Source organism: Monodon monoceros, unplaced genomic scaffold (genome assembly GCF_005190385.1).
Source record: "Monodon monoceros isolate NGI ecotype Baffin Bay Population unplaced genomic scaffold, NGI_Narwhal_1 Super_Scaffold_12, whole genome shotgun sequence".
Taxonomy (NCBI): Eukaryota; Metazoa; Chordata; class Mammalia; order Artiodactyla; family Monodontidae; genus Monodon; species Monodon monoceros.
The window spans coordinates 13,066,969-13,079,952 of NW_021703768.1; the positions used below are offsets into that span (position 1 = coordinate 13,066,969).

Below are 12,984 nucleotides of genomic sequence, written 5' to 3' on the forward strand. Positions count from 1 at the left end.
TCTCCCAGCCTCCCCCCAGGGCGTCACATCTCGCATAACCACGTACACTGTCAAAGCAGGAAAGTGGCTTTGCCACACTCCCCAGAGCTTATTCCTAGATTCTACTTTCCCCGGTGTGCAGTGCATGATGTGTATGTGTTCGCGTGCGCACGCATGCTTAGCTTCATGAGATTTTATCGTGTGTAGATTCGTGTAACCACCACCACTTTGAATGTACAGAGTCATGCAGAATCATCCCATCACCAGCGGGCTCCCTGCTGCCGCCTCCTCACACCCGTGCCTGACCCCTACCCCCTAACCTCCAACCTCTGGCAACCACTAGTCTGTTGTTCTCCATCTCTATAATTGTACTTCAAAAATGTCCCATAAATGGAATCATACAATATGTACCTCTTTGAGATTGGCTTTTTCTACTCAGCAAAATTCCCGAGACCCATGCCTGTCGTTGCGTGTGTCAGTACTTTATTGCTGAGTAGCATTTCATGGTTTGGCTGTATCACAGTTTCTTAACTATTTACCCTTTAAAAGACAGTTGGGATATTGTCAAGTTTTGGCTTTTCCAAACAGAGAAGCTGTGGACCTTCACGTACAAGTTTTTGCATGAACTTAAGTTTTCATGTCTCTGGGATAAACGCCTAAGAGTACAACTGGCAGGTCCTTTGGTAAACACATTGTTTTAAAAGAAACTGCCAGACTTTTCCAGAATGCCTGTACCATTTTGCGCTCCCAGCAGCAATGTATGAGTGACCTCGCTCTTTAACATCTCAGAAGTCCAGTGGGAAAGGTTAAGATCAGATGCATAATATTTTAGGAAGTAAAGTTTACCTTCTGTGATCACATCTCGATCATTTTTATGTTAATATTCAGTTCCTTAGATGAAGTCTCTAAATACACTCTTAAATGTTTGATTTCTTTAGCTTGTTTATCTGATGTAGACAGAAACGAGCAATTAAACGGCCACAAGCCAGAGGAAGCAAGAGGGAAACTCAGGGCCTAGAACCGTCCACTACATCATCGCCCCTTGCAAGACTGAGCACTGGATTTGACTTTGGTTTCCAAGTCAACATTCAGTTGCTACCTACTGCTTTGGCAATTAGGCCTTCACATAGATTGTGGTATCTGGTATTTAAAAAAAAAAAATGGGTGGTCTTCCCATAGGTGGGAATATCCAAAAAAATAGATCTAATCATTTATGCTTTCTTTCTGTAAAAGTATCATCTTTATTAAAATAATTAAAGTATACTGTAGTGTAGCACGTCCCCTTACTTAACTGGCTGAGTGATCTGGGACAGGCTGCTCTGTGGTACCTCAGCTCGCTCTCTGCAGAATTGGGAATAACAGCATCTCTGAGGGCTGTGGACCAACTGGATGCAATTACACACTCACCATCCTAGCTGCCAATAAATGTCCTTGTTTTTCCTCCTCACCTGCCTTGTCACTCGACAAATGATTTAACTATAAGACACAGAGGTGTAATAAATACCTGGGTATGAATACTTGGGTATAATCCCGATACCTTCCTTACTCATCTTTGAGCAACAGGAACTGCTTAATCTGCTTCTGTTGCCCTTTCTCAGGGTGAGCGCCTCACTCTGACCCTTCAGATCAGCAGTCGGAGCCTTGCTGGGTGCACAGCTCCAGCGCTGCATCCACTCAGGGCAGAGGAGGCTGTTACAGAGAATCTTTGCTCGTGGTTCTGTCACATTGGCATACATGGCTTTGTTCACATCACTAACTACTTTTGTTCCCAGCCAAAGCTGCAAAATAAATGAATTTTTTCACCAAGTAAATATGTGTAAAGCATTTGGGCTGGCCAGTGGGGAAGAGGGATGTTATTATCTAAAAGGAAAATCCTTTTGTCAGTTTAGTTTAATTCATGTAAAGCTTTTTTTTTTTTCTCTAGAGAATGGTTTAAAACTGGTTTAAATTCATGAAGTTTCTTCTTATCGACCCAATATTTTGAGGCAGAGAAAATTTTTAGATCAAGAGAGAAATTAGAAGTTAGTGTGTAAAACTGTACGGAACTCTAATATACCTGACAGAGAATAGTCACTTAGTGGATGATTATTAAATGAATGAATTAATAATATACTATCTTATCTTTATTTGTAACTCACTATTACAGTGGGGACTAAACGTATGTCCCTGTGCACTAACTCCAGATTTTATCATTTTTTATTGCAGGGAAAGTCTAAATGTCTGCTTCTAAACGGAGAGTCGGAAACATCTGCTTTAATTAGTTGTTTGTAGATTGGCCTCAGTTAATGTAACGAGGAGGTGAGGCATCTGTACAGAAGTTCAGGGAATACAACATTAGGTCTTAAAATGCCCAGCTGAAAATGGATGTATGTGTAATCTTGTTTACTTGTTAGACTTCTTTTTAGAGGGCATTTTAATATTTTGATACTCAGCTTCATAAACTAAATGTGATAGGGCTTCGGTTAATTGAGAGAAGTAAACTATCCACGTGTATTTCTGTCGTGTACTATTTGTTACTGTTTATTGTTCTTATTGAATAAGTGGTAGGAAGATTGATCACCGGCAGTGTTTTGTCAGAAAGCTTAAAAGTTCTAGGTAAGCTGGGCCTACAGAGACTGAAAAGCCTTTTTTGGTTTTGTTGTTGTTTGTTTTCTCTTCCTTTTTATAAAGCACAAACTGCAGAACCACAAGATCAAGGAAGGGTCGGGCTTTCTGCTTGGGGCCCAGGATGTTGATGGATACAAGTTGATGACCAAAATGGGTGAAGATTTTTATAAGAACGAACTTATTTCTCCTAAATGATTTCAAGTCCGTATTCCAAGACACATTAGATCCCTGGGTAGTGAAAGAACTTGATAGTTAGTTCACCAGATTTGGTGTATTGCTGTCTAAGGAACTGTGGGAAAAGGAAGGGATGCCAGAAGGCCTTCTTAAGAAGGTAGATTTCACATATTACTCAGGTTGAGGTCACTCCTAAGCAGAGTTCTAGAAAAGACAGTTTCTAAACTGCCTTTTAAAAGGGAAGAAGTGAATGAACAAGTTATGCCGTGTGAACTTTATTTCATTCTTTACTAGGTTTCTGATTGGATGAAGAGTATGCAGTGGAATTAGTGAGCATTTAGCCAAGCATTTGACATTTAATTTGTACACAGACAGGAAAATATGGGCTGAATCACTGTGAAAAAGAATCAGTTGAGGGTGTCAGTTAACACAAGACCAAGACTGTCCTTATCCTCCCATACTGATCTCTGAGTAGACCATGCCAGGAAGAAAGTGTTTGTGATGGGAAGACATTGCTCATACCCTGCCTGTGAATGAGGAAGTCATTTCCAGCCCAGACCCACAATTGGATCAGCTTTCTGATGAAGGGGGTGATGGGAGGGGGTAGACCAGTCATCCCAGGTGGACCTGAGGCCCCACAGACAGATGGTTTTAATCCCTGGTGTCACCTGCTGCAGGGGAGCAGCCTGTGCGGTTGCCATGTCTTTGAACTGCCTCCACCCACCTATTCAGAACTTTTGCGTCCGTCTGGGACATCTGGAGAGATTGTACATCCAAGTCCAGGCACCCTGAAAACTTGCCTTTGTTGTGTTGAGAGCATTTTGTCTTGAAAGTGGTCAAATTGCGATAAAGCCAGGACAGACTCGGTGCTGAAGCAGAAATAATCGTGGCTGCGTTAAAAGCCTTGCAGCCGAGGCTGGCAGTGGGAGTGTTGGTTAGTGGATGACCTCAGCGGGGCTGGAGGTTGTTTGCACTGCAGACCTCTGACTCTAAGCACGAGGCCTGTGAGTGCGTGGATTGGCACGGAGGGCAAGTTGATCAAAGTCTAGACCAGGGGCTGCCAGATGTATCAGATAATAAAATAGAATCAGAAAAGATCCCGGCAAGAATAAGTCCACACCTATGACAGAAATTTCATTCACGGGTTTTGATTCATGAGTCTGTTTTGAATCAGAAGTAGGCGGGTTACAGAGGTAACATAAGCCACATAGGTGGCAGCAGCATGTGTTAAACAAAGAACATTCCTACCTGTGTTGATGGACAGTGTCCGCAATAATTCCTCCCCCAGGGTGACGTATCTCGCTGCTGCTTGGGTCACGTCTGGTGCTGCCTTCAGTGCTTCAGCCCCCAAATTGGGGGGCGGGGAGTTCAGAGGAGAGACAGCTGGTGCTGCCAGAGCTGGCCGAGGGCAGGGAATAACGTGTTAGTCTCCGGAGAGGGAGGCCGGTCTGCAGGAACAGGCGCTATCTCCGGAGATTTGAAGAGCGCACGAGGAAGTACACTTGGACCAGCTGCGTACTGTTTCGGGGAGACAGGGTTGCGCTCAGAACGACCCTGGGTGGCGAGGCACTTTCCCCCAACTTGATGCCTCAGGGAGCGACAGCTGCTGGAGGGAGTGTCTTACCCGCTGGGGATGGGGTGGAATAAAAAGAAGTTTTAAAATTCTAAATCTCAACATCTGTTTTTAGCGAATTAGACTTCATCTAAATACCTGGGAGGTTCTGGCACTGCCCCGATGTCCGAGTCGGCCGTGGGCCCAGCCGCGTCACCTGTGCCTCACCTTGTCCTCGCTTCCACTGCAGAGCCCGATGTCCCCCTTAATGGTGTCCCTCCTTAATGTGTGGGCTGCCCTTGCCATGCTCCTGGGGTTTCCTCCTTTTCTGTCCCCCCTTACACATATTTGCCTTGGTATTACTTCATGATACTGACTTTATTTGCCCTCTGCCCCTCCCTCCATACATCCTTCATACATTTCATTTCATCATACTAAGGGATCTTTTATCACCCATCCAAGAATAATTGGTACTCCTGAAACCCTTACTCCTCAGTCAGGTGACAGGCATGTGCCCCAGAATCACAGTTGGTCATTTCAGGCTGAAGAACGTGCTGTTCGTGGCTGGAGCGGTTCCCCTTTGATCCCTGCTTCCTCTGCCTGAAACGGAATCACGTTCTGTGCTCATAGCAGGTGCCCTCTGAAATTCCCCCTGCAAGTTGCCCTGCAAGTTGCCGCCTGCTTCTGTTCCTGGCTTTTTTTTTTTCCAATTAATTTTTTATTTTGGGCTGTGTCAGGTCTTAGTTGCGGCAGGCGGGATCTTTGTTGAGGCACGCGGGATCTTTCGCTGTGGCGCCCGGGCTTCTCTCTAGTTGTGGCGTGCGGGTTCTCTCTCAGGTGTGGCGCGCAGGCTCTGGGGCGCATGGGCTCTGTAGTTGTGGCGTGCGGGCTTCAGGGCGCATGGGCTCTGTAGTTTGCAGCACGCGGGCTTAGTTGCCCCACGGCGTGTGGGATCTTAGTTCCCTGACCAGGGATCCAGCCCACGTCCCCTGCACTGTAAGGCGGATTCTTTACCACTGGACCACCAGGGAAGTCCCTGCTCCCGGCTTTTACACTTCCCACGCTGGCCCTGCGGCTCACCTATCCCCACTGGTACCTGAATGATTGTCAAAAACAAGAGTAGGGAAATGGATACCAGTGGTGGTAGCTTCTATTTACAAAGTGCGTGTGGTAATTGAGCACTGCCACACATTTGTGGTCATCTCACTTGATTCTCAAACTCATGGTAAAATGATCCCATTTCACAGACGAGAAAACTGAAGGCAGAGAACTCCAAGGACTTTTCCCAAGGTCACATGGGGGATAAGGACCCCCCAGCTGGTGTGTTGCACTCCTACCTCCAGATGGACCAGGCTGGTAGCCTGCGTTCAGACTGTGCATCTTGGGAGCGGTTGCAGCTAGAGCAGCCCCCAAATCTCGGGGCTCCCATCTGACCACCCACTGAACCAGCTGGAGACTGAGTGCTTTCCTGGGATCTCCCACCCCAGTGAGTTCCTCTCAGATCCCTCTCTAGCAAGCAAAGGGCTTTTTCAGGGGCTTTCTCCCAGCAGAGCTTTGGCTCCTTCTTTAGGCTCCACCCAGGGCAGGCGGTGTGGGGGAAGGGACTGGGATAGGGGACGCACAGGGATCAGACACAGCAGATGCTCGATCCAGGACCAGGCTCTCCCACAACTTATCACAGGAGTTTTCTTCCAAGAACTCCATGGGTCTTTCTAAACCAGCCTCCTCTCTGGACCCTGGACTGTGACCCAAGTCTGTACGCACCTGCACCCCATTCTGGGCTGGGTTCAAGTTCTCCTGCGTGGAACACTCCTGGCCACAGCTCGGGTGGCCTCTAGGGGACAGCGTTGCCTAACTCTGGCTGCCTGGCCGTCACCTGGCTGTGGGCACAGTTCTCTTAGAAGTGGATTTCACGCTGCTGAGAACTTGGATAAGATACAACTCCTCTCTCATTGTCGGGCAAAGATTTATCTTTTCATTGTAAATTAATAGCATGCCCAGAAGTGCAATTTTTTTCACCCTCAGGAAGTCTATGGTAAAAATCTCACAGGCATCCTAGAGACTATTTCTCATTCCTTTATTCAGACGTTATTTTGGGCGTCACGTGTACCACTTCGAAAGCTTAAAAATAGACTTTGTCTGACTCGTACTGTATTAGATATGCATCAGTTCATCATCGCTTGGCATTGGAAATGACCTTTCTCTGAGACTTTTTCCTCCAAAATGAATGAGAATATTTCCTGTAGGACCCGACAGAGGAATTCTAAAGGGGCAGAGGCACTTTGGGCCTTTTAATCATGGATTTAAATGTAGTCTCGCTCCTTCTACCTCAGTTTTTTTTCCCTTTTCAACTGCGTGAACCCCTCCAGAGCTGGGCCCTTCCCTGGCTCCGCAGCCGGCTGGGCGGTGTGCACCCTCCACCATGGATGCGTGTCAAGATGTCCAGGCTCTTGAAGGAATTAGCTAGTTCTTTCAGAACTTACCAGGAAGAAAGGAAAGGGTTTGACCCACACATACTCTTGGCACTTTCCCCAGAACCAATGGGAAGAGAGTTCTGTAGGATCTGGACTAATTCCAGCACTTTTTCCCTCGTACTGCACTGTTTTTAGGTGTAAAAAGGTTTAAATGCGGCACAGTATTAAGTTTACCAGACTAAGTGACATATTTTGAACAATTGGTTGGAACTTGGACGTGTTTTGAAAAATACCTAGAGAAAGAACACTTCTAAAAACTTTATGATTCTTATTATCAAAATTTCTCTTACAAGAACAAAACTGTAATAGTGGCTAACATATGTTATTTTGAAGAAATGTGTATCGTCTTGTTGAATCTTCTCAGTAACTCCCTGGAGTAGGCATTATTACCATGTCCATTTTACAGATGAGAATGCCGAGACATGGATCCAGGGAAGTTGCTTTAGGTCACACCCTAGGAAATGTTAAGTCAGGATTTGAACTCGGGCAGTCTGGCTTCAGAACCCACGCCTCGTAATCGTTATTCCATATTACAAGAAAAGTGTTTTTTAATTATTTGTGGATAAAACACTTTTTAATTGAGATATAATTGACATTAGTTTCAGATTTACAGCATAATGATTCAGTACTCCTATATATTGTGAAATGATCACCTTCCCATGGAAGATTTTTCGTGGGAAATATGAGAGCAAATTGGGAGATTCTTTATGGTCATAATGCTTTCATCCTTCCTATTATTTATAACTGCAGCAACCAGTTTCATGGGAATTTAGAGAACAAAACAAAACAAAATGAAAAACAGGAGTATGTTATTGATTGGACCCTTAATAGATGTGCAAGGTATCAGTCCCTATTTGGTCTGTTGATGAATGGTGTTTTTTCATGTTGAAATGCGGTATCAATGTGAAGTGTGACCAGGTCTGGAGGCCTCCTTTCTGATACCGTACTGACTTTGCGCATAGGTTGGCGCTGCTAATAGGTTTGCCCATGTTGTTCAGGTCACTTCATCACCTATGGCCTCTTTTCCTTAATCTGTAAGATCACAGAGGTGAACCAGCCTCCTTCTAAAATGCCTATAATTAAAATCCTTGGATTGTATGAAATTTGATATCTTACAGAGATGGGTAAATAATATGATTCAAGTTGACATTTTAACATTTTTAGTAAAATTAACTCTTAGGACCCCAAGTACTTGACTAAAAGTAAGTTCTGTGCCAGCACTCGCCTTGTTTTTAAATTTACCTGCCCTATTTAAATACTTACTGACCTAACAGGAGCCGGCTGGCAAGACTTTGTTCTCACCTGAATACATGTTTAACAACAAAAGAACTCTTGAAAGGTTAGCTTGGATTTGCCATCATTAGTCGTTAGGGAATTGCTGATTAAAACCATAATGAGATACCCCTCATTTTGAATGGCTACAATTAAAAAGACCGACCACGTTGGTATCGGTAATGATGTGGAGGGATTGGAGCTCTCAGACACTGCCAGGGGCAGCGGGGGCCGGGGAACGTGAAATGAGCCACTTTGGAAAACAGTTTGGCATTTTGTTAAAAAGTTAAACATAGACCTACCATATGATCCAACCGCTCTGCACCTAGATGTGTACCTACAAGAAAGGAAAGCACAGGTGCATACGGAGACTATACACCAGTGTGCATAGCGGCTGTGTTTGTAATGGCCCCAAACTGAAAACAATCCAGATGTCGTCAACATCTGAGTGGATAAATTGTGGCGTCGACACAGAATGGAGTATTACTCAGTAACAAAGAGGAGAGAACTGTTGATACACGCAGTAGTATGGATGAAATCTCAAAATAATTATGCGGAAAGAAGCCAGACCAAAAAAAAAAAGAGGACCTACTATATGATTCCGTGAATGTAATTCTTTTTTTAGAAAACGCAAGCTAATCTGTAGTGGCAGAAAGCAGGCTGGTGATCGCCTGGAAGGAAGACAGAGGGAGGGATTACCAGGGGCACGGGAAGACTCTTGGGGTGATGGAGCTAGTCACTGTCTTGATAGCGTTGATCTTTTCATGGGTTTACATGTGTCCAAACTTATCAAATGTCGAAGTATTTTAAACTTGTGCCGTTTCTTCTGTGTCCGTCAGGCCTCAGTAAAGCAGTGGTGCTGTGTCAGCCACGAGGCCGCGTGGCCGGCAGTGTCGGGGCCCCCTCTCTCCCCGCAGCTGGGGCAGCCGTCTGTAATGTACACATACCTTACCATACGGGAGGTGATTATTCCATCCCCGGGGAAGCAGGAAGCCTTTTCTCCACGCACAAACTGCTCCCAAGCCACCAGGGCCCTTTCAGTTTAATTAATTGTCCTTTCAGTTCGCTGAATGGCTACCCAGGGACCTGGAAGAGGCAGTGGGCTTCCCAGAAGCGGTCGAGGTGCTCTGTCCCCGCCAGGCTGGAAGCAGTCCTTGTCCCAAGTAGTCTTTGCCTAGCCATGTGTGCGAACACCTTGTTAATGGTCATGGCAATGAAGGTGATCACGTGTTCCCAGTATGTACTCCTGTCATCGAAGGACTGATCTGTGTCTGGGTTGACCGTGGCCTGTGTTGGGAGTGGGGACCTGGCAAGAGCCGCATCCGAATCTCCTGCCGGGCGTGGTGACGGGTTGATTTTACCACGTTATATGTTTCCTTCCTTTTGAGGGATGTAAAGCCCCCTGTCTGAGCAGCAGTTTAATAATTAGTAATGGACTGTCATGCTCTTGCTAAAAATAAAACTATGCCTCTGCTAAGTAAGAGTCAGAAGACGCATAGAAGAATGCCCGTTAACGTTTAGCAGACGTTCCAGCTGTTGGGATTTTTTTTCTGTTTCCTCTTGCACTTGGGTTGGGTCTGGGAAGGACTGGGAATGGTCGCTGCCCTCCCCTTTCCTTTCTCTCCTTTGTGACAGTCCCCTCAGGCTCTCTGCCTGGTTGTTTCTTCACCTCGCGTCCTGCTCTGTGTCCCACTGGCCGCCGGCACACCTGCCGCCCGCCTCCCTCTCAGCTCCCTGGGAACCGCTGCCACCGGTCCCCTCCCGGCCCGGACCCCCCAGCCCCGGGGAAGCGGGAAGGGCCGGGCTCACAGCGCTGTCCCCACAGCTGTGGACATGGCTGGAGGAGCTGCAGAAGGAGCTGCTGGACGACGTGTACGCCGAGTCTGTGGAGGCCGTGCAGGACCTCATCAAGCGCTTCGGGCAGCAGCAGCAGACCACCCTGCAGGTGACCGTGAACGTGATCAAGGAAGGGGAGGACCTCATCCAGCAGCTGAGGTGGGCCACGCCCCGTCCCCGTCCCCCGTTCCCGCGCAGACGCTCTGAGATCTGCGGGGGGCTTCCCCTCCCCCTCACTTTTTGGAACAATTAGCTATAATCCTCTGTCCAACTAGGCAGAGAACGAATAGCATCCATGCATGCAAAGGAGACCAACATCACTCTCTCTCTTTTCCTTTCTCTTTTTCTCTCTCACAGTGTTTTCACTCTTATGATTTTTCTCATTATGGCATTGACTAATACGCCTCCCCAGGATTCAGGTCTTATTAATATTTCCTTTTAACAGCTATCTAGAAATTACTGAAATTTCTTTACAAACCAGATGAATTTAAACCTCCCAGGACCACGTCCTTCAGGCCCTGAGCAACCTGCTTTTCTACGGTGAGGTGGGCGTCACTCCTCTCAGAGTCCAGGCTCAGCAGGCCTGGCCTCGGGTGGCACCAGGTGACACTCAGGTGCTCCTAGTGGCAGGAAGTGGGGAGGCAGGCTGGGGCAGAGAGCATATCCCTGTCCTTGGGTCACAGGGAACCGTCACGTAAATTCAGCGCCCCTGCTGGATCCCTCGGGGTAGCTTATCTCATCGCCCCTGACAGCTTCCCGTGATGCTCGCTTTTCTGAGAGTCCGGCAGACTTCCTCGATGAAGGCTCAGTTGGCTGCATTACAGCTTAACCCCACAGCTGACGTGGCTCCACCATTTGTAGTGAACGGGTGCCATCTGTTCTCTACTTACGGAGAAAAGTGGCTGAAGATGAAACTCTACGACATGACTCACATGACTGTTAGACTTCTTCTAAGAGAGGGGCTGTGAAAAAGTGCCGAAGGAGTTCCTTAGCGTATGCTGAGATCAGGGAGGAAGGCCTGGCTTGTCTGGCGGGAGGGGCGGCTTATTCCGTGTTCCGAGCGGGGCAGTCCCGCTTCCCGCCGGCTTCTTCCCCGAGGCCCCAGTCGCCGGTTCTGGCCTCCGGCAGGGTGAGACTCTCCCATCCAGTTCCTATTTGTCCCTCTCCGCCCCTTCTCAGGGACTCTGCCATCTCCAGCAACAAGACCCCACACAACAGCTCCATCAGCCACATCGAGACGGTGCTGCAGCAGCTGGACGAGGCCCAGGCCCAGATGGAGGAGCTCTTCCAGGAGCGCAAGATCAAGCTCGAGCTCTTCCTGCAGCTGCGCATCTTTGAGAGGGACGCCATCGACGTGAGTGTCCCCCCCGCCCCGCCCACCCGGGCCTGCTCCCAGAGCTCCAGCACCCCTCCTCTGCCCCTCGCCTACTGCCCCAGCCTCTGTGCCGGGAGGGGGAGGGGGAGGGAAAGAGCGGCTCCTCCCAGCTTGGCCCTGGGAGATGGGGCCTGGCTCTGGGGCAGGCAGGTGGGCAGCGGGACAGACACCACACAGCAGGACAGCAACGTGAGCGAGCTTTGAGAGTGGATCCAGGCAGGGCTTCTGCAAACAGGGCCACCTTGTCACCTTGGCTTGTTCATCCTTGATTGGACCCCTCAAAGCAGTCCCCTTGTCCTGGAAGCAGAAGCGCAAGCTCAGGGCAGTGATGCTCTTCCTCCCTCCTTCCCTCCCCCCCCCCCCCCCCCGCCATTCCTCTCCCTTCAAGAGTGAGTGTTCCCAGAGCCTGTGGTCATAAGCTTGTACGTCCCAGGAAACCCCATTTTTTCCCCACAGAAGTGTTCTCAGGCGATCTGTAATTCTTACCTAAAAGATTGACTTTTGCACCTTATATGTGACTGGGAGAAAGAAGGACAGGTTTCTTTTCTTTTTCTTTTCTTTTTTTTCAGAAAAAGGTTTCTTTTCTTTTTCTTCTTCTTCACAGAAATGTTCTCAGGCGATCTGTAATTCTTACCTAAAAGATTGACTTTTGCACCTTATTTGTGACTAGGAGAAAGAAGGACAGGTTTCTTAAGAGGGCGGTTCTTAAATTCTCTGCCAGGCAAGATCTTTTATTTTTGAACTTGATGAAGTACAAGCAGAAGTAAGTATAATTGGATGACGCTGAATCTGTGTGTGAAATATGATAAAAGGAGCCAAAACTCCGTGGGTGAGCCTGGCTTCCTGGAGCCAGTGGGCTTCATGCCGCTGCTGGCAGGGACCTGCTGCCTGTCCAGGTACCTCCAGGCACCCCAGGTGGCCCATGCCTGGCGGCCAGAATCTGTAGAGCCTGCTGCCTCCGTATCTATCACTTGTCCTGCGTTCAGAACAGGGACTTGAGGGCAGTGGGGTCCGGACCGAGGCGCCATCGAAGGCAGAGGGATGGCAGGGCTGCTGCAGCTCAGGGGGACCGTCTGCCCGAAGTGGGCCTTGGAGCTCGTCCCTCGGTCCCGCCCCGAGTGGTGGTTTGGTGTGTGTGCCTCTCACAGGGGCCTTTGGTTGCCTGCTTGTCTAATCTTCCATCAGTGTTTTCATTAAAGAAAGGCCGTCTTGGCTGTTTCATTGTCATCACTGGTTGATGACAAGAAAGGAGTCAAACCCTGCACATGTTGCCCGGTAACAGCTACTCAAGGGCTCTGGTCTTAACCTTCCCATCCACGTGGAGCCACATGAAGAAGAGGTGCGCTGGTCTCAACTCACGGTGCCGCGCCACAGCTGCCAGTTTGCAGCGTTTGGGGGTAGCCAGGGTCAGGGCGCATCATCGGGGGGTAGCCAGGGTCAGGGCGCATCATCGGGGGGTAGCCAGGGTCAGGGTTCATCATCGGGGGCTAGCCAGGGTCAGGGCGCATCATCGGGGGGTAGCCAGGGTCAGGGTGCATCATCGGGGGGTAGCCAGGGTCAGGGTTCATCATCGGGGGCTAGCCAGGGTCAGGGCTCATCATCGGGGGCTAGCCAGGGTCAGGGTTCATCATCGGGGGGTAGCCAGGGTCAGGGCGCATCATCGGGGGGTAGCCAGGGTCAGGGCGCATCATCGGGGGGTAGCCAGGGTCAGGGTT

General features: G+C 48.6%; 1 protein-coding gene across 6 annotated transcripts in view; it reads left to right on the forward strand.

The window, feature by feature from the left end:
• Positions 1 to 12,984, forward strand: part of TRIO (trio Rho guanine nucleotide exchange factor) — a 374,102-nt gene that overhangs the window by 222,760 nt on the left and 138,358 nt on the right. For all 6 annotated transcript variants that reach the window (XM_029218706.1, XM_029218711.1, XM_029218708.1 and 3 more), the window contains 2 exons: positions 9,884 to 10,053; positions 11,074 to 11,248. In XM_029218706.1, coding sequence (XP_029074539.1) covers positions 9,884 to 10,053; positions 11,074 to 11,248 — 345 coding nt within the window. The remainder of the gene's footprint in view (positions 1 to 9,883; positions 10,054 to 11,073; positions 11,249 to 12,984) is intronic.